Source organism: Coregonus lavaretus (assembly GCF_964263955.1).
Source record: "Coregonus lavaretus genome assembly, chromosome: 5".
Classification (NCBI taxonomy): domain Eukaryota; kingdom Metazoa; phylum Chordata; class Actinopteri; order Salmoniformes; family Salmonidae; genus Coregonus; species Coregonus lavaretus.
The window spans coordinates 66,103,272-66,124,681 of record NC_139992.1 but is presented as its reverse complement, the minus strand read 5'-3'; the positions used below and the strand labels follow the sequence as shown (position 1 = coordinate 66,124,681).

General features: G+C 44.9%; 1 protein-coding gene across 1 annotated transcript in view; it reads right to left on the bottom strand.

Moving 5' to 3' along the window:
- Positions 1-9,216: 9,216 nt before the first annotated feature.
- LOC311129321 (sodium-driven chloride bicarbonate exchanger-like) overlaps positions 9,217-21,410 on the bottom strand; it is a gene marked incomplete at both ends in the record, with an annotated part of 67,045 nt that continues 54,851 nt past the window's right edge. Inside the window, 11 exons of the mRNA XM_084161598.1 lie at positions 9,217-9,223; positions 9,743-9,847; positions 9,977-10,044; positions 10,410-10,532; positions 11,338-11,511; positions 11,721-11,789; positions 12,059-12,310; positions 12,408-12,569; positions 12,689-12,802; positions 13,255-13,416; positions 14,031-14,136. Of these exons, the coding sequence (XP_084017724.1) occupies positions 9,217-9,223; positions 9,743-9,847; positions 9,977-10,044; positions 10,410-10,532; positions 11,338-11,511; positions 11,721-11,789; positions 12,059-12,310; positions 12,408-12,569; positions 12,689-12,802; positions 13,255-13,416; positions 14,031-14,136 (1,342 nt within the window). The remainder of the gene's footprint in view (positions 9,224-9,742; positions 9,848-9,976; positions 10,045-10,409; positions 10,533-11,337; positions 11,512-11,720; positions 11,790-12,058; positions 12,311-12,407; positions 12,570-12,688; positions 12,803-13,254; positions 13,417-14,030; positions 14,137-21,410) is intronic.

The following is a 21,410-nucleotide window of genomic DNA, read 5'->3' as shown; positions in this document are numbered from 1 at the left end:
GGCTAGGCCCCTTAGTTCCAGTGAAGGGAAATATTAACGTTACAGCATACAATGACATTCTAGACAATTCTGTTCTTCCAACTTTGTGGCAACAGTTCGGGGAAGGCCCTTTCCTGTTTCAGCATGACAATGCCCCCGTACACTAATTATGGTCCATACAGAAATGGTTAGTCGAGATCGGTGTGGAAGAACTTGACTGGCCTGCACAGAGCCCTGACCTCAACCCCATCGAACACCTTTGGGATGAATTAGAACGCTAACTGCGAGCCAGGGCTAATCGCCCAACATCAGTGCCCGACCTCACTAATGCTCTTGTGGCTGAATGGAAGCAAGTCCCCGCAGCAATGTTCCAACATCTAGTGGAAAACCTTCCCAGAAGATTGGAGGCTGTTATAGCAGCATATAACTCCATATAATGCCCATAATTTTGGAATGAGATGTTCGACGAGTGTCCACATACGTTTGGTCATGTAGTGTATCTAAACACTAACAAGAGAGATGCCTTATCACACGAACCCATGAACACAAATTTAGTGGAAATACTATATTCAGTGCAAATGTAATCCTTACTTTTATAATAAATGTAATTGTATTATATATAATTATAGAACCTGTGTCAATCGATGAGTAACACTTCAAGAGCATCATGTTCAAGTAGAGTACCTGTGTTCACGGAGGTGGAACCCAAATCAATCAGCCTTGAGGACAGCCATTTCACCAAGGGGAAAACAGACCCAGGGATTTCAATCAGGTAATGGAATGACGTGATGTGACTCAACAGCCTGGCAGGGATCAGTGATCAGCCAGCACTTCCTAGGTGTTACTGGCATGGAAATAAACTAGTCACATGAGCCATATATATGTCATGCTTTGGGATGCGATACCTCTCCAAGCTGTCAGGTAATGCATTGAAAACCATCTGTTGATTTAAAAAACTCCTGGCCACTCAATTCTATTTATATTCCAAATCTCTAAGGGTCATACTGGGCATTTGTCGTAATAGAATTTGGGTCTCTTTTGTCGTTGAATAAAAAATGATATGTAACTCACTTCTGTGGATGAGGATGTCATTGTTTTGTACAGTATGTTCAAGTGAAGTCATAGTGTATAATCCATCGTATTACCTCAAGGCAAATTGAGTTCCTGCACTGAATGACTTCAGTACTTGTACTTCATCTTTATCCATACTTATGCTCACAAGGCAGATGTGGCTGTGAGTGAAGTGGAAGACTCAGTTCAGTAGAGCGGATTGCTGTCAAACACTTTCACCTACAGTCGTGATCAAAAGTTTTGAGAATGACACAAATATTAATTTTCATAAAGTCTGCTGCCTCAGTTTTTATGATGGCAATTTGCATATACTCTAGAATGTTATGAAGAGTGATCAGATGAATTGCAATTAATTGCAAAGTCCCTCTTTGCCATGAAAATGAACTTAATCCCAAAAAAACATTGCCACTGCATTTCAGCCCTGCCACAAAAGGACCAGCTGACATCATGTCAGTGATTCTCTCGTTAACACAGGTGAGAGTGTTGACGAGGACAAGGCTGGAGATCACTCTGTCATGCTGATTGAGTTAGAATAACAGACTGGAAGCTTTAAAAGGAGGGTGGTGCTTGAAATCATTGTTCTTCCTCTGTTAACCATGGTTACCTGCATGGAAACACGTGCCGTCATCATTGCTTTGCACAAAAAGGGCTTCACAGGCAAGAATATTGCTGCTAGTAAGATTGCACCTAAAGGAGAGACGTTCAATTTTTGTGAAGAAGGCTTCAGGGGGCGCCCAAGAAAGTCCAGCAAGCGCCAGGACCGTCTCCTAAAGTTGATTCAGCTGCGGGATCGGGGCACCATCAGTGCAGAGCTTGCTCAGGAATGGCAGCAGGCAGGTGTGAGTGCATCTGCACGCACAGTGAGGCAAAGACTTTTGGAGGATGGCCTGGTGTCAAGAAGGGCAGCGAGGAAGCCACTTCTCTCCAGGAAAAACATCAGGGACAGACTGATATTCTGCAAAAGGTACAGGGATTGGACTGCTGGGGACTGGGGTAATGTCATTTTCTATGATGAATACCCTTTCCGATTGTTTGGGGCATCCGGAAAAAAGCTTGTCCGGAGAAGACAAGGTGAGCGCTACCATCAGTCCTGTGTCATGCCAACAGTAAAGCATCCTGAGACCATTCATGTGTGGGGTTGCTTCTCAGCCAAGGGAGTGGGCTCACTCACAATTCTGCCTAAGAACACAGCCAACCATCCAAGAACAGTTTGGTGACGAACAATGCCTTTTCCAGCATGATGGAGCACCTTGCCATAAGGCAAAAGTGATAACTAAGTGGCTCGGGGAACAAAACATCGACATTTTGGGTCCATGGCCAGGAAACTCCGCAGACCTTAATCCCATTGAGAACTTGTGGTCAATCCTCAAGAGGCTGGTGGACAAACAAAAACCACAAATTCTGACAAACTCCAAGCATTGATTATGCAAGAATGGGCTGCCATCAGTCAGGATGTGGCCCAGAAGTTAATTGACAGCATGCCAGGGCGGATTGCAGAGGTCTTGAAAAAGAAGGGTCAACACTGCAAATATTGACTCTTTGCATAAACGTAATGTAATTGTCAATAAAAGCCTTTGACACTTATGGAATGCTTGTAATTATACTTCCGTATACCATAGTAACATCTGACAAAAATATCTAAAAACACTGAAGCAGCAAACTTTGTGAAGACCAATACTTGTGTCATTCTCAAAACTTTTGACCACGACTGTACAGTGTAACGTGACCTGACCTAGGTTGTGTTTAGACAGGCAGCCCAATTCTGATCTTTTTTCCACTAATTGGTCTTTTGACCAATCACATCAGATTTTTGTCAGAGCTGATCTGATTGGTCAAAAAAACAATTAGTGAAAAAATAATTCTGAATTGGACTGCCTGTCTAAACGCAGTCCTAGTGTATAAGGTTGACTGGTCAACTTGAACTCAAACTAGAACATCCCTGCCTTTATTCACTGGAATTTGCACACACCTTGGCTTTCTCATAGGTCAAAGCATACAGAGTGAATCTAAAAACTCTCACAAATTTAGAATTAAGGTATTTTTGGGGGGGGGTTATGTGTCAAGGCCATTTCAGATCACTAGTTGACTTACTCCAAATCAGACCTTCCAAACAGCATGCAGTAATATTGATGGGAAAATACACATGTTCAAATAAATGTATTAAGTTTGAGTTTTATACTTTCATAGTAAATGTACATATACAAGATACAGTGCTCTCCACTAATATTGGCACCCTTGGTAAATATGAGCAAAACGGGTTGTGAATTTGTATTTATTTATTATTTATCCTCTTGGTCTTTCATTCAAAATATTCACAAAAATCTAACCTTTAATTAAAGTAAAATAATTGAAAGAAAAAATAAATTATTATCATAAAACAAATATTTTTCTCAAATATACGTGAGCCAGAATTATTGGCACCCCTTCATTCAATACTTTGTGCAACCTCCATTTGCCAAGATAACAGTTTGAAGTCTTCTCCTATAATGCGTAATGAGGTTGGAGAACACATGGCAAGGGATCTGAGACCATTCCTCCATACATCTCTAGACCCTTCAGATTCCAAGGTCCACGCTTATGGACTCTCCTCTTCAGCTCATCCCACTGGTTTTCAATGGGGTTTAGGTCAGGGATGGCCATGGCAAAACCTTGATTCTGTGGTCAGTGAACCATTTTTGTGTTGATGTTGAGGTGTGCTTTGGATCATTGTCCTGCTGGAAGATCCAACCACGGCCCAGTTTAAGCTTCCTAGCAGAGGCAGTTAGGTTTTGATTTCATATCTGCTGGTACTTGATGGAGTCCATGATACCATGTATCCTAACAAGTTGTCCAGGGCCTTTGGAAGAAAAACGGCCCCACAACATTAAAGATCCACCACCATACTTCACAGTGGGGATGAGGTACTTTTCTGCATGGCTATCTTTCTGTGTATGCCAGACCCACCTCTGGTGTTTGTTTCCAAAAAGCTATATTTTGGTCTCATCTGACCATAGAACACGGTCCCATTGAAAGTTCCAGTAACGTTTGGCAAACTGTAGGCTCTTGAGTTTGGTGTTTGATGACAGCAAAGGCTTTTTTATGGCAACCCTCCCAAACAACGTCTGCAACTGTGATCCTTGGAGATTTTTTGGCCACTATAACCATCCTCCTCACTGTGCGTGGGGTCAATATAGACACACGTCCTCTTCCAGGCCGTTTGTTAACATCTCCAGTTACTTTAAACTTCGTAATTATTGCCCTGATAGTGGAAATGGGCATTTTCAACCATTGAGCTATTTTCTTATAGCCATTTCCTGATTTGTGCAGCTCAACAACCTTTTGTCGCTCATCATTACTGTATTCTCTGGTCTTTCCCATTGTGATGGATGACTATGGGAACTTGGCCTCAGGTGAACTTAAAAACGTAAAATATGAATGGGAATATACTTCAGTTAGATTTTACTCATAAGAATTTTAGGGGTGCCAATAATTGTGGCACACATGTTTCGGAGAAAAATATTTATTTCATTTATTTCATATATATTTTTTCCAATCATTTTACTTAAATTAAAGGTTAGATTTTTGTGAATATTTTGAATGAAAGACCAAGAGCATAAACAGCAAAGACATTTTTTTCACAGCCCATTTTTTTTTCATATTTACCAAGGGTGCCAATATTAGTGGAGGGCACTGTACATAATAAACAGTAATACTTCAGCTCTAAAAACCAATAACAAAATGTTGTTTTGCAGTGCCATGTTTCCTTACACTGCTTCACGGATTTCTGCCACAAACAAAACTGATTGAGTGACTTTTTAAACACATTTATTCAGAGCTAAGTAAAATTAGTAACAAGAGTTGTAGCAGAGTAGAAATGTTCAACAAGAGATTTCAAAATATTTTGCAGATACTGATACTTTTAAATGAAGCAAAAGGTATTATAGATAAATAGGCATAGCAAATTAGATGTGAACAAATTAATTGTTGTTATAGTTTAATTTTTATAACAATAAATATAGCTCCTATAAATTTTCCCCTTTGAGAAAAAGTTATATTGCAATTGTTTCTATAGCCATGTATTTTTCCCTTTAGCAGACACCTTCAAGTATTAGTTAAGCTTCATCTTATTATTGAGTGGACAATCATTCCTGGGCACACACAATGGCCCCATGACAAACAACTCAAATAAAATGATACAAAAGCATTTACTTTGCAGCTTTAAAATATTGATATACTGCAATAACTGCAACTATTTCAACTTTGGCAGTATGACTATGACAACAAATATTATGATTTAAACTAAAGCCAGGATTATATTTTCTTCTTGAACATTGTTTCAATACTATCTATTTATATGCATGACAGTATTCTACAACGTAAGTCAGTCGTTTTTTACTAAGCAAATGCTCAATGCAATGCTTGCTCTTTGTACAAGAATACATTTCCAACCATAAATAATATAAAAATGCTATTTTCAACTAATCTCTTTACTGGTAGTAACACAATTGCAAAATATTCCAAGCTTAAAGACTATTGCAAATAGCTGAAATCATAATACAATACATTGAATGCTTTACCACAGATACTGTATATTTTATTTGCCTTTAGAGCATTTTCAAATGTAGCTCTTTCCTGCAGTCAAATGACCTAGTGGCCTCATAGGTGAAATGTTATTAATATTTTTCATAATTTCATAATTAATAAAGATTTTTATTTTTTTTACGCCTAAAATCTGGTGTGTCTATGTCAAACGGTTTTGTTATATTTCAGTCTTCTGTGATGTAAGTGTAATATTGGGATGCAAACTCAAAACTTAATACATTTTAACTCTCTATCTGACATGGTACAGGTCTTCTTTTTTTTAAGCCCATAACCAGGTGTATACTTTTGTTTCAAAGTAGATTTGTTTACGACTACCAAGAAACACTCTATGTGACCCTGATTTAGCCCACTGCAGTAAAACGTTAATCAGATGCTGTATATTTCATAAAAGTGAATTAATTAAAGCTGCATGCATACAGTACATTTTGACTTTGCCTATATTGTAGATATATGAATTCATCAATTGTATATACTGACGCACAGTACATAGTCTTTAACTGCAGTATTGTACAAACTTTTTAATCGATTGTTTATCTGGTTGGATAATTTATCAATTTCAAAACAACTGCAATATTATGATTTTGAAAAAATACAAAAACATACAAAATACATACAATAAATTCAAAAACAAACTTAACTTGAAAATAGTTTCTTAAAGTCACAGATACATCCTCGACAGAAACATTCCATTGCTTTCACATTCAGTCAAACTAACCTCTCCTATATCTTGCTGGTATTACATGACATTTAAAAACACAAAAACAACTGAAAAGAAGCTTACATTTCTTTAGATTGCCTCACAAAGAAGCAGCTTCTGACACATAAACTAAAAACACTGTTTAACGCTTTTGAACACACAAAGATTTACAAGACAAAACGTAAAGGAATGGTAAACTGTGGCACACAATATTGATTTGTTTAAAACACAGTGAAGGGGGAAATGTCATAGACTTGTCTCCCTGTCGAAGCAGCCCTTCTGCATCTTTCTCCTCTTCTTCTGTTTCCTTCCACTGTTCTTGAATAAGCTGTGGGTATAAACACTGGCTATTAGTGCTTTCAAGTATACAACTTCAGAACATAGCTTATAACTATCAGCTGTCCAGCTCCAACAATGGAGGTTCTCCATTTAGAATTATTTTTAGTCCAGGATTAGACTTAATCTGTGTCCGGGAAACTGCCCCCAAATGTATCATCAACTGATGTTTTAGTTGGGAGGGGCTTTACATGAACATTAACACCATATTTGATATGCTTTAGTAAATCGCATGGTAATCCCCTCCCATACAGAATCGCACTGTAGGTTCCAGGCAGCTGAGAGGTACAGTGGGGGAAAAAAGTATTTAGTCAGCCACCAATTGTGCATGTTCTCCCACTTAAAAAGATGAGAGAGGCCTGTAATTTTCATCATAGGTACACGTCAACTATGACAGACAAATTGAGAAAAAGAAATCCAGAAAATCACATTGTAGGATTTTTAATGAATTTATTTGCAAATTATGGTGGAAAATAAGTATTTGGTCACCTACAAACAAGCAAGATTTCTGGCTCTCACAGACCTGTAACTTCTTCTTTAAGAGGCTCCTCTGTCCTCCACTCGTTACCTGTATTAATGGCACCTGTTTTAACTTGTTATCAGTATAAAAGACACCTGTCCACAACCTCAAACAGTCACACACCAAACTCCACTATGGCCAAGACCAAAGAGCTGTCAAAGGACACCAGAAACAAAATTGTAGACCTGCACCAGGCTGGGAAGACTGAATCTGCAATAGCTAAGCAGCTTGGTTTGAAGAAATCAACTGTGGGAGCAATTATTAGGAAATGGAAGACATACAAGACCACTGATAATCTCCCTCGATCTGGGACTCCACGCAAGATCTCACCCCGTGGGGTCAAAATGATCACAAGAACGGTGAGCAAAAATCCCAGAACCACACGGGGGGACCTAGTGAATGACCTGCAGAGAGCTGGGACCAAAGTAACAAAGCCTACCATCAGTAACACACTACGCCGCCAGGGACTCAAATCCTGCAGTGCCAGACGTGTCCCCCTGCTTAAGCCAGTACATGTCCAGGCCCGTCTGAAGTTTGCTAGAGTGCATTTGGATGATCCAGAAGAGGATTGGGAGAATGTCATATGGTCAGATGAAACCAAAATATAACTTTTTGTTAAAAACTCAACTCGTCATGTTTGGAGGACAAAGAATGCTGAGTTGCATCCAAAGAACACCATACCTACTGTGAAGCATGGGGGTGGAAACATCATGCTTTGGGGCTGTTTTTCTGCAAAGGGACCAGGACGACTGATCCGTGTAAATGAAAGAATGAATGGGGCCATGTATCGTGAGATTTTGAGTGAAAACCTCCTTCCATCAGCAAGGGCATTGAAGATGAAACGTGGCTGGGTCTTTCAGCATGACAATGATCCCAAACACACCGCCCGGGCAACGAAGGAGTGGCTTCGTAAGAAGCATTTCAAGGTCCTGGAGTGGCCTAGCCAGTCTCCAGATCTCAACCCCATAGAAAATCTTTGGAGGGAGTTGAAAGTCTGTGTTGCCCAGCGACAGCCCCAAAACATCACTGCTCTAGAGGAGATCTGCATGGAGGAATGGACCAAAATACCAGCAACAGTGTGTGAAAACCTTGTGAAGACTTACAGAAAACATTTGACCTGTGTCATTGCCAACAAAGGGTATATAACAAAGTATTGAGAAACTTTTGTTATTGACCAAATACTTATTTTCCACCATAATTTGCAAATAAATTCATTAAAAATCCTACAATGTGATTTTCTGGAAAACATTTTCTCATTTTGTCTGTCATAGTTGACGTGTACCTATGATGAAAATTACAGGCCTCTCTCATCTTTTTAAGTGGGAGAACTTGCCCAATTGGTGGCTGACTAAATACTTTTTTTCCCCACTGTATAATGGGATCAGAATCTCAGACAATGTTCATGAAAGAGCAGTTCTCACAACTGAGATGTACTAATATAATGACACTCTCCAGCTATTGCGTAATGGAGCCTGCAGCTAGTATGCTGTAGTGCTCCTTGCCGAACTGCCCTTCACGGCCATTGGCTGAGGCATAGTAGATTGGGTAGAAGGATGATTGTCATGCTAGCAGAACCTGATTGGTACAGCAGCATCATGCAGTCAGAGATGGCTCCTACATGCACTTTTCATCCTTGCTTTCTCAGTCATGTCACTTTAGACTGAGCAAATTCATTCGTCACTGCCTGTAATATGCTGGGTTTATATTCCAAGCAGTGAAAAGGTAATGGACTTCGCATCCATAATATTTATCTTTGCCTAACATTAGCAGTCATCAAAGAGTTTTAAAGAGCTGTGCTCTCCCAGTGTTCAACTCGAAAATGCATAATGTCGAGGCCATGACAATTTGAAGGATGCTAAATAAGCAGCATCTAATTTCAACCCAATGGTAAATTGAGGAATTAGACCTTGTACAATCCTGCCTCATATCATGCAAAGATAAACACAATTATTTTATTCCAAAAAGTGATGGTCACCAAATGGAGTAAGGAGGAGTAAATGGCACGGGGATCAGACTCTTACCTCTGGGGGGTTCAGCATCTAAGAGGATATAAGGGAGTTTATGACAGAGATGGAATGGGAAAATACAGTCAAGAAACTCATCAGCTCTAAAATGGAGAGACAACTCCTTTATACAGTGAATAAGTAGCATCTAGTTTCAACTGAATGATACATCTGCAATTTCGTTCATATACAGTAGCAATGACATATCAATATCCTGAAAATTCTCTATATGAGCATGGAACTTGGTCAATATGAGGCATTTTATGAATTCAATGGTACATTGTCATCAGTTTCCATTATAATGGTTATAACACAATGTCTATTCAGTATAGGAGGAATCCTAACTTGAGATAGTCTCAACAAACTCCATATTTTCACAAGGATTGATGCCATGGGGAAATTTGCAAGAAAGTTTGAGTTACATGCACATATCTTAAATTAAGACACATTTTTACACAAACTGACAGAAGAAAAACAAAGTGACGTTTTAAATACAAAAATGTATCAACTCCAATGTGCTGATTTTGGGTATACATGTTTGAGGCAATGCGATACCTTTTTGAGTCTAGCTCTTTTTTAGAGTTGTTGGAGTTGACATTCCACGTGTTTCCAAAAGAGCCTTTGGACATTTCATCCGTGATGTTGAGTGCGGATTCACTCCTAAAAAAAAAACATATTCATGCATAATAATACACAACAAACCGTCAACTATTTTACAACCAATGAAGCTTGAAGTCTTTTTACAGTATAAAAAGGGAGATATAATGTTATCATAATAGCCTAACTTACTTTTGATATCCTTCTAATGGCAATTGCACTACTCCCTCTTCCTCTCCCAACATGCTTTGCGCCTCCTCCTGATGAATACGAGAATCAACAGGAAGCGTTTAAACTATAGTGTTAGTACTGTATATAATGAATTGGTTCAAACACATGCAGAAATAAACCATTACAATAAAAGTTACATATCTACAATAAAAAGGAACATTATTTTGAATTCTTGACATAGCCTTGTTCTGTTCAATGTTCTCTACCTATATAGTACTCTAAATAACCAAATTCATGTTGTTAGTTCAAAAGAATACAAGATAAAAATCGATGACACCATTCAAACCAATGAGGGTTTGGAACTTTAAAGCCAATTATTTCCTAATCATCTTTTTGCAGATAGAATCTTATAGTCCCAAGATCTCGCTTTGTTATGTAGATGCTATTTTCATACCTCTTCTTCAGCATCCTTCAGTTTCTTCTTCTTACTCTCTGGCATGAGATCATCCAGCCAGCTCATCTCTCTCTTGGTGAAGAAGCAATCCATCAGCTTCCTAATGAACACCAGAGCCAACACCTGCAAGGAACACAAACACACTGCATTACTACTATTGTTTGAACATTCATTTTGGACTGATGCCTGACTGAGCATTCTACTCAATGCATCATCAATGAGCGCTGATGAACATTTAATCAAAAGTGCATTACACTGGCTTGGAAATACAACCACATTCAAAAGGAGGCAAATAATTAGTACGAAAACCTTTTGTCATAATTTTGATGTCACCTGATTGACTTTAGATGCAGTATAACGTTAGTTAGCTAGGTTAGAATGAGGGGAGGCCACCGGATTTTAGCTAGCTAACGTTAGCATTGCTAGCTATTTTTGACGAACTTTGCTAGCTAATGACAACATTGCCATCTGTCTAAAGTACATTTGACGACATGATAATGCTGGCAAAGTTGTTTCCTACTAAATATTTGACTACTTGATCAATGTCATCGTATTTACATGTAATTTAAACGAAACAGAGGGCGGCTTGAAAACGTTCATAACAATGGCATGATGGAGGTGCAACCTATGATACTCTGACAAAATTATCTGCATAAATAATACTTGTCCCAGCGAGAACGGCCCATAGGGCAGGAGCCTATCTTCTGTTTCTGGTGCGCATCTATGCAGCTTGATGTACAAGTACACCCACTGGACAGGACGCATTGTTATGTATAACTTAATACAATGGCTATACTGCACATCTCATAGTGGTGCTAATTGTGTAAAACTACAATGTGGCCAAATAAATCTACATGTAGCCGGAATGTCTTGTATGAAATTTAGCCTATAACCCAGGGAGAAAGCTAGGAGAAAGGCATTTGCGAACCATCATGGGGAAGACGATGGCATAATTGGAGGTCTTGATGACCCAGAGCATGACCAGGCAGCTGAGCTGGATGATGGTGAAGAGGTGGACCTTCCTCATGGGAACGTATCTCAGGTAGATGAAGTCTGGCTGGTGCTTGGCTGGCATGCCAAACAGCTTCAGACGGTCAAAGAACTGATGAGCAATAGAACAAAGGCTTACATTACAACCTCAGGAGCATTAGATTCAGGCCAACTGTGTTGAGATAAGTCTACATTTTCTCACATGGTCTTTTTGAACTTCGCTTTAGATGTAAGCCAAGTGTGCTAGGCCTTAGCCTTACAAGCCTATTTTGATTGAGAGTGTACAGAAACTTTATCAGAGTGTGCTTAGTGATATCTTACCTGTATTCCTCTAAGCGAAGATGCTCCCATGTACAGGAATACTCCATACAAGACAGGCATGGGAATATACTGAAGGGACGAGAGCAATCATATTATGTTTAAGTTATACAAGCATCAATAAAGACAGGAAACCGTCAAAAAAGTGGGATAGAACCATATAAAAGGTAATGGTGTAAATTATCTGTTCACTTTGAGGCACTGCAGACTAATACTCTGGGTGCAAAATAAATACAACTTGTGCAAGACAGAGACACTTATATTACAGGGTGATAGAAACCGCCTTTGGACAGTCCGGAGGCTAGAGCCAACACAATGTGTGCTCAGAGAACCTATCTGACCTTGAGCACAGAGGTCATGAAGACGGAGCAGCCCATGAGCAGGAAGATCATGAGGCCGGTGAAGCGCTGCTCCCGGATCCCCAGGAACTTGGGCTGTTCCCCGGGGGCCGAGCACTCCGACTCCAGCTTCAGACTGTTGACGTGGGAGATGGAGAGCACGGTAGCAGCCACGAACCAGGGCAGCCCCATGATGGAGCACACCCCCAGCATGATGCCCACCACAAACAGATCCAGGTGGTACCCACAGCCTTTCTGTGGGGAGGGAAAGACAATAAAGTCCAACTGAGAATACACTACTCAATACTTAGGAACGGCCATGACCGAGTTTGGAAACCCTGGCCTACAGTACCTTTAGTTTGTGCTCCTTCCTGTTGATGATGACTGCGGTGATCTGTTGGTCCATAAAGATTAGGATAGTGCAGAGCAGAGCAGGGATCACTGTTACTAAGGTGGTCCACCAAGGGTTTCCGCCTAACGGGCTGATCAACCAACCACGGTCATCTCTGGTCGGCTGCAAGAATTTAGGTTATTGGTAAATATTGTATCTACATAGCATGCACATGTCTATAGTGTAGAGTATTTTGAGTAAAAATGTATAATCACGTTGTAATATTTTGTTATCTAGCTCACCTTAAACACACTGGGGACTTTTAGTTTTGGAGATGGGACCCCTAAGGCATAGTCCATCAGGACCATGGTAAAGATGGTGATGAACACAGCAAAGTCACTGATGACAGCTCTCAACTGTGCAAGAGAGGGGTGCATGTCAATTGTCTGGTCTTAGCACAGGAATAATCTATATTATTGTTTAATATCAAACTACTATGTCAGTCACAGATTACAGAGGAAAATCAAACACTGAGCACCTTGGTTGTGGATTTAATTCTCACATGGGCCACTCATTTTGCTTGAAGAAAAAAGGGGGTTCTGTGCTCAAACAACGGGAGAAAAAGTGCTGCCTTAAACCATAATAGAATCCCAAAGAAAGTGGTGTGACACTCTTCTCCATTAGAAACTATTTTATTACACGTTTTAATGTAAACCACCACAATCAGACAGTATTCACATATGACCACTAGAGTGCTCCACTGCACCATAAAACTCAGCAGAATGACAGAAACCCTGTCTGCAGTCTACAAACACATAATAGATACAAATGAGTGGGATTATAGTAGGATCTGGGTCTGCTGCCTTACCTTGGTGGGGAAATAACGGCTGAACTTGAACTCTTTGAGGAAAGCCGACATGAAGACAGTGGAGAAAAAGAGAACGACAGACCAGAAGAGAACATCTGGAATGTAGGGTCCATGAAGGCCACAGGCGCTGCCCACAAATTCCCCTCGCCTCTTTATGCAGTCCTGCAACAACAGGTGGAGGAGGGTATTTAGTCTGTTATACTGCATGTGGGGTTAATACTGTATGTATGACAACAAGTCATTCAAAACATGCTGTGTTACAGGGTTGGGGTCAATCCATTTCAATTCAGTCAATTAACTGAAATTACAATTACATTTTTTTCTCAGAGCATTGAGGGAAATTGAAATTGGAACATCCTAAATTTAAATGGAATTGACCCCATCAATGCTGGGGTTATAGGGTCCTGCTAGGATAAGAGCATCCTTGTCCACAAAAAGGTAAATTAATACTAAAAATGTGTTTTTCTGATTTGGCATGGCGTAATCCATCCACATGTCCTTCATCTCCTACACTGGGCCAGCTCCATCTGGGAGAGTATGCCACTTTGTGTGGAACAACCTAAATGTGCTATTTTCTGGTCTCTACTGCCATTCATTAAAATAAAAAATACAATACAACATTTTCTTTTGTGTATAGGGTAAAACGTTTATCCTCAACATATGACAAAACCTGGAAAAACCATGGGACTAACTCTGGGTTCTATTTATGTATGCATCATTTTCCTAATTTTGCTTGGTCCTATGCACAAATTAAGCCACACACTCTCATACAGTACCTTGACCTCAAGTGCCTCCCAATAGATCTCCGAAGCAGTGATGTTGTTCTGCTCCCAGTACCGTAGGGTGGCATTGCTGGGATCCGGAGGTTCAACACATGAACACCTATGGAAACAACAGAACACTTCACCATCAAATCCCTTACTGATTACGATCATCTCAAATGATTTGTGGGATTTCTTTCAAACACAATTTAAGATATTGCTGTCATTCTGAACTCTAAGGGACGGTTTGCTCGACACAGATTATTACTAGTTCTGGATTAAGATGCATGTTAAGAGACCAAGAAGATCATCAAGGACCTCAGCCACCTGAGCCACGGTCTGTTCACTCTACCTTCTAGCAGAGAGAGATGCATCAAAGGTGCATCAAAGAAAGACAGAAAAACAGCTTCTATCTCCAGGCCATCAGACTGTTGAATAGCCATCCCTAGCCACCGGGTACTCTGCCCTGCAGTTTGAGACTAATGTGCCATGTACACTACCAGTCAAAAGTTTGGACACTGTCACGGTTTCGGCCGAGGCTGCCTCTCTTCCTTTCTCGGGCAGGCTTCGGCGTTCGTCGTCTCCGGAATACTAGCTGCCACCGTTGCATGTTTCTATGTTCGTTTGCTTTTGTCTGATTGTTGTTACACCTGTTATCGTTTAGTGTAATTAGTGTCCTATAAGTTCTCGTTGTGTTTGTCTAGTGTTGTGTGTGATTGTTTTCACTGTCGTGCGCTTAGCTTTTGTATGTACAGTTTGCTCGGTTGAGCTGCTCTCCATTCTGTGTTTTTGGAGTATTTTGTCGCACGTATTTTGTGCGCCCGCTTTATTTCGCCTGTGTGCGGAGTTTCTCGCCTCAGGGCGTTTGTTTTCGTGCTGTGTTTTGTTGCCAAACAACTAAAGTCTTTTAGACTTACTTTGTGCGTCCTGCGCCTGATTCCACCACCACACCCACCTACAGCTACACTGACAGAATCACACACCCTACTCGATGGAGTCAGCAGGAGCCGCAGCAGCAAAGGCGACGTTGGAGGACAGGATCCGCGAACAAAATGACCAGATCCTGCGGATGGGGTCCGCACTGCAGGAGGTGATCACCACCATCCGAGGCTGGGAGACCCGAGGGACTCCTCCACCACCATCCTCCCTGCCCGCACCATCGGCAGGTCAGCCCATTCCCGCTCCGGAACCCAGAGGAGTTCGGCTCTCGCTCCCGAGGGCCTACGATGGGACCGCGGCCGGGTGTCAGGGATTCCTTCTCCAGGTGGAGCTTTACCTGGCCACCGTGCACCCGGCGCCCTCGGGACACGAGAGCGTGTCCGCCCTGATCTCCTGCCTTTCCGGGAAGGCGTTGGAATGGGCCAACGCAGAGTGGAGGAGAATCGACGCGAACACCATCACCTACGACGAGTTCTCCCGCCGCTTCAGGGCGGTGTTTGACCATCCCCCGGAGGGGAAAGCGGCGGGGGAGCGTCTGGTCTGCCTCCGGCAGGGGAAGAGGAGTGCCCAGGAGTTCGCCTTGGAATTCCGTACTCTAGCGGCGGATGCAGGGTGGAATGAGCGGGCTCTCATCGATCACTACCGATGTAGTCTACGCGAGGACGTCCGTAGGGAGCTGGCCTGTAGGGACACCAGCCTCTCGTTCGACCAGTTGGTCGACATGTCCATCAGGCTGGATACCCTGCTAGCTACCCGCGGACGTCCCGAGGGGGGTCCGTCCATTTCACCCTCCAGCGCCTCCGAGCCGTGCCCCATGGAGCTCGGGGGCGCTGGCGCTAGAGAGAGGAGGGGTCGGCTTACGAGGGGGTCCATCTCCTGCACCAACTGTGGTCGGGGAGGACACACCGCGGCTAGGTGCTGGGGATGGCCTCCTAGGGGAGAGGACGACAGGTCCCGCACTGGGGAGTCCTTCCAGGTGAGTAGGCGCCCCACTCACCCAGAGCTCTCTGTTGCACATTTCTGTATACCTGTGCGTTTTCCACAGGTAGCACCTCATTCCCAGCATAAGGCGCTGGTAGATTCAGGCGCGGCTGGGAATTTTGTTGATAAGAAGTTTTGCTTAGCCTTAGGGATTCCCCTTCTCCCTGTTGACGTTCCCTTCCCCGTTCATGCCCTAGATAGCCGTCCGTTGGGTACGGGCTTGATCAGGGAGGTCACTGCGCCACTTAGGATGTGTGCGCAGGGGGGTCATCAGGAGATGATCCAGCTATTTCTGATCGACTCGCCTGCGTATCCGGTGGTGCTGGGCATGCCCTGGTTGAGTACCCATAACCCATCTATTTCGTGGCAGGAGAGGGCTCTGATGGAGTGGTCTGCCCAGTGTGTGGGTCGATGTTTAGGCGTTTCCGTAGGGGCTACCTCGGTGGAGAGTCCAAACCAGGTGCCCGCATTGCACGTTCCCCCTGAGTATGGGGATTTGGCTATTGTGTTCAGTAAGTCGAGGGCGACGCAGTTGCCTCCCCATAGGCAGGGAGATTGTGCGATAGACCTCCAGGCAGGAGCTGAGCTCCCACGGAGCCATGTGTATCCTCTGTCTCAGGAGGAGAAGAGAGCTATGGAGACGTACATAGACGAATCTCTGAGACAAGGATACATACGGCCCTCCACTTCCCCTGCGTCCTCGAGTTTCTTTTTTGTGAAGAAAAAGGATGGAGGATTACGCCCGTGCATTGATTACCGTGGTCTCAATCAGATCACGGTGAAGTACAGTTATCCACTCCCGCTGATTGCGACCATGACGGAGTCATTGCACGGGGCGCGTTTCTTCACTAAATTAGATCTCAGGAGCGCGTACAACTTGGTGCGCATTAGGGGGGGCGATGAATGGAAGACAGCCTTTAGTACCACCTCGGGCCATTACGAGTATCTTGTCATGCCATACGGGTTGATGAACGCTCCTTCAGTTTTCCAATCCTTCGTGGATGAGATCTTCAGGGACATGCAGGGGCAGGGGGTGGTCGTGTACATCGATGACATTCTCGTGTACTCGCCTACCCGAGTCGAGCATGTGGCCCTGGTGCGCCGAGTGTTGCGGAGACTGTTGGAGCACGACCTGTATGTCAAGGCAGAGAAGTGTCTGTTCTTCCAGGAGTCGGTCTCCTTTTTGGGTTATCAGTTGTCTGCGTCAGGGGTGAAGATGGAGGTAGACCGGGTGTCAGCCGTGCGTAATTGGCAAACGCCAACCACTGTGAAGGAGGTGCAGCAGTTTTTGGGGTTTGCGAATTATTACCGGAGGTTTATCCGGGGTTTTGGACAGGTGGCAGCTCCCATAACGTCTCTTTTGAAGGGGGGTCCGGTGCGTCTGCAGTGGTCAGCCGAGGCGGACAGGGCGTTTGGGAGGCTGAAGGACCTGTTTACCTCGGCTCCGGTGCTGGCGCATCCGGATCCCTCTTTGCCATTTCAGGTAGAGGTGGACGCGTCAGAGGCCGGTATAGGAGCCGTGCTGTCGCAACGGTCCGGCGCGCCACCTAAACTCCGCCCCTGTGCTTTTTATTCCAAGAAGCTCAGTCCGGCGGAGCGAAACTATGACGTGGGGGACAGGGAGCTGTTAGCCGTGGTACAGGCCCTAAAGGTGTGGAGGCACTGGCTTGAGGGGGCTCAACACCCTTTCCTCATTTTGACGGACCACCGTAACCTGGAGTACATCCGGGCAGCGAGGAGGCTGAACCCTCGCCAGGCGAGGTGGAATATGTTTTTGACCCGGTTCACATTTAAGATCACGTACATCCCTGGGTCACAGAACGGTAAGGCAGACGCACTGTCTCGGCGGTATGACACGGAGGAGAGGTCCGTGGAGCCCACTCCCATACTGCCGGAGTCGTGTCTGGTGGCACCGGTAGTGTGGGAGGTCGATGCTGAACTCGAGCGGGCGTTACGCACCGACCCTAGTCCACCTCAATGCCCGGAGGGTCGGAAGTACGTTCCGCTCGAGGTTCGGGATCGATTGATCTATTGGGCTCACACGTCACCCTCCTCTGGACACCCTGGTATCGGCCGGACAGTGCACTGTCTTAGTGCCAAGTACTGGTGGCCCACGTTGGCGAGGGATGTGAGGGTTTATGTTTCCTCCTGCTCGGTGTGCGCCCAGTGTAAGGCGCCTAGACATCTGCCTAGGGGTAAGTTACTACCCCTGCCCGTTCCACAACGACCATGGTCTCACCTCTCGGTGGATTTCCTCACTGACCTTCCTCCTTCACAGGGGAATACCACTATACTGGTCGTTGTGGACCGGTTTTCTAAGGTCTGTCGTTTGCTCCCTATGCCGGGCCTTCCTACTGCCCTGCAAACCGCCGAAGCACTATTCACCCATGTGTTCCGGCACTACGGGGTACCCGAGGATATTGTGTCTGATCGAGGTCCCCAATTTACCTCCAGAGTCTGGAGAGCTTTTATGGAGCGGTTGGGGGTCTCGGTGAGCCTCACCTCGGGTTACCACCCGGAGAGTAATGGGCAGGTGGAACGCGTGAACCAGGATGTGGGGAGGTTTCTTAGAACATACTGCCAGGACCGGCCGGAGGAGTGGGCAAGGTACGTTCCCTGGGCCGAAATGGCCCAGAATTCCCTACGCCATTCCTCCACTAACCTAACCCCTTTCCAATGTGTGTTAGGTTACCAGCCGGTTCTGGCACCTTGGCAGCAGAGCCAGATCGAGGCTCCTGCGGTGGATGAGTGGGCGTGGCGTTCGGAGGAGACATGGAACGCTGCACACGTCCACCTGCAGCGGGCCCTCCGTCGTCATAAGGCGAGCGCCGATCTCCACCGCAGTGAGGGACCGGTGTACGCACCTGGTGATCGAGTCTGACTCTCTACCAGAAACCTGCCCTTCCGCCTGCCCTGTCGGAAACTGGGTCGGCGGTTTGTAGGGCCATTTAAAGTCCTGAGAAGGTTGAACGAGGTGTGTTACAAATTACAACTACCCGTTGAGTATAAAAGTATTAACCCCTCGTTCCATGTGTCTCTTCTCAGGCCGGTGGTAGCTGGCCCACTCCAAGAAAGTGAGATCAGGGAGACTCCTCCGCCCCCATTGGACATCGAGGGGGCACCGGCGTACTCCGTGCGGTCCATCTTGGATTCGAGACGTCGGATGGGGGGTCTCCAATATCTAGTGGAGTGGGAGGGGTACGGCCCGGAGGAACGGTGCTGGGTGCCGAGGAGAGACATTTTGGACCCGTCTCTCCTGACGGAATTCCATCGTGGGCACCCGACGCACCCTGCTCCGCGTCCTCCTGGTCGTCCCCGAGGCCGGAGTCGGCGCACGTCTGGAGCCGCGCGTCAAGGGGGGGGTACTGTCACGGTTTCGGCCGAGGCTGCCTCTCTTCCTTGCTCGGGCAGGCTTCGGCGTTCGTCGTCTCCGGAATACTAGCTGCCACCGTTGCATGTTTCTATGTTCGTTTGCTTTTGTCTGATTGTTGTTACACCTGTTATCGTTTAGTGTAATTAGTGTCCTATAAGTTCTCTTTGTGTTTGTCTAGTGTTGTGTGTGATTGTTTTCACTGTCGTGCGCTTAGCTTTTGTATGTACAGTTTGCTCGGTTGAGCTGCTCTCCATTCTGTGTTTTTGGAGTATTTTGTCGCACGTATTTTGTGCGCCCGCTTTATTTCGCCTGTGTGCGGAGTTTCTCGCCTCAGGGCGTTTGTTTTCGTGCTGTGTTTTGTTGCCAAACAACTAAAGTCTTTTGGACTTACTTTGTGCGTCCTGCGCCTGATTCCACCACCACACCCACCTACAGCTACACTGACAGACACACCTACTCATTCAAGGGTTTTTCTTTATTTGTACTATTTTTTACATTGTAGAATAATAGTGAAGACATCAAAACTATGAAATAACACATATGGAATCATGTAGTAACCAAAAAAGTGTTAAACAAATCAAAAATATATTTGAGATTTGAGATTATTCAAAGTAGCCACCCTTTGCCTTGATGACAGCTTTGCACACTCCTGGCATTCTTTCAACCAGCTTCATGAGGTAGTCACCTAGAATGCATTTCAATTAACAGGTGTGCCTTCTTAAAAGTTATTAAAAGTTAATTTCTTTCCAGAAGATAGCCCTATTTGGTAAAAGACAAAGTCAATATTATGGCAAGAACAGCTCAAATAAGCCAAGAGAAACAACAGTCCATCTTTACTTTAAGACATGAAGGTCAGTCAATATTTGAAGAACTTTGAAATTTTCTACAAGTTCAGTCACAAAAACTGTCAGGGGGCGTGTTGTAGGTGTAGTGTAGGAATCAAACGCAGGACGCAGACTGAATGTTCCAAAGGCTGTATTACTGGCCCAACACAGGCAACAGGACAACTAAGCCCGACAGCAAAAACACGCACGAAGGCGAAAGGTAAATGCGCACTAACAGGTGCGACAAAATGTAGCGGTGCACACACAGGTGCAAATAAGCTCCAGCACAGTGGAGAAATACGCTCAACCGAGCAAAACACAACACTGACGGGAACAATCACACACAACACTAGACAAACACAACGAGAAACTTATAGGACACTAATTACGTCAAAACAGAAACAGGTGTGGAAACAAACAGACAAAAGCAAACGAACATGAAACATATAGCGGTGGCAGCTAGAATTCCGGAGACGACGAACGCCGAAGCCTGCCCGAACAAGGGAGAGAGGCAGCCTCGGCCGAAACCGTGACAGTACCCCCCCCTTGACGCGCGGCTCCAGACGTGCGCCGACTCCGGCCTCGGGGACGACCAGGAGGACGCGGCGCAGGGCGCGTCGGATGCCTCCGATGGAACTCCGTCAGGAGCGACGGGTCCAACACGTCTCTCCTCGGCACCCAGCACCGCTCCTCCGGACCGTACCCCTCCCACTCCACTAGATACTGGAGACCCCCCATCCGACGTCTCGAATCCAAGATGGATCTCACGGAGTACGCCGGTGCCCCCTCGATGTCCAACGGGGGCGGAGGAGTCTCCAAGATCTCATCTTCTTGGAGTGGGCCCGCTACCACCGGCCTGAGAAGGGACACATGGAACGAGGGGTTAATACACTTATACTCCACAGGTAGCTGTAATCTATAACATACCTCGTTCAACCTTCTCAGGACTTTAAATGGCCCTACAAACCGCCGACCCAGTTTCCGACAGGGCAGGCGGAGGGGCAGGTTTCTGGTAGAGAGCCAGACTCGATCACCAGGTGCGTACACCGGTGCCTCACTGCGGTGGAGATCAGCGCTCGCCTTCTGACGTCGGAGGGCCCGCTGCAGGTGGACGTGTGCAGCGTTCCAAGTCTCCTCCGAGCGCCGCGCCCACTCATCCACCGCAGGAGCCTCGATCTGGCTCTGCTGCCAGGGTGCCAGAACCGGCTGGTAACCTAACACACATTGAAATGGAGTTAGGTTAGTGGAGGAATGGCGTAGGGAATTCTGGGCCATCTC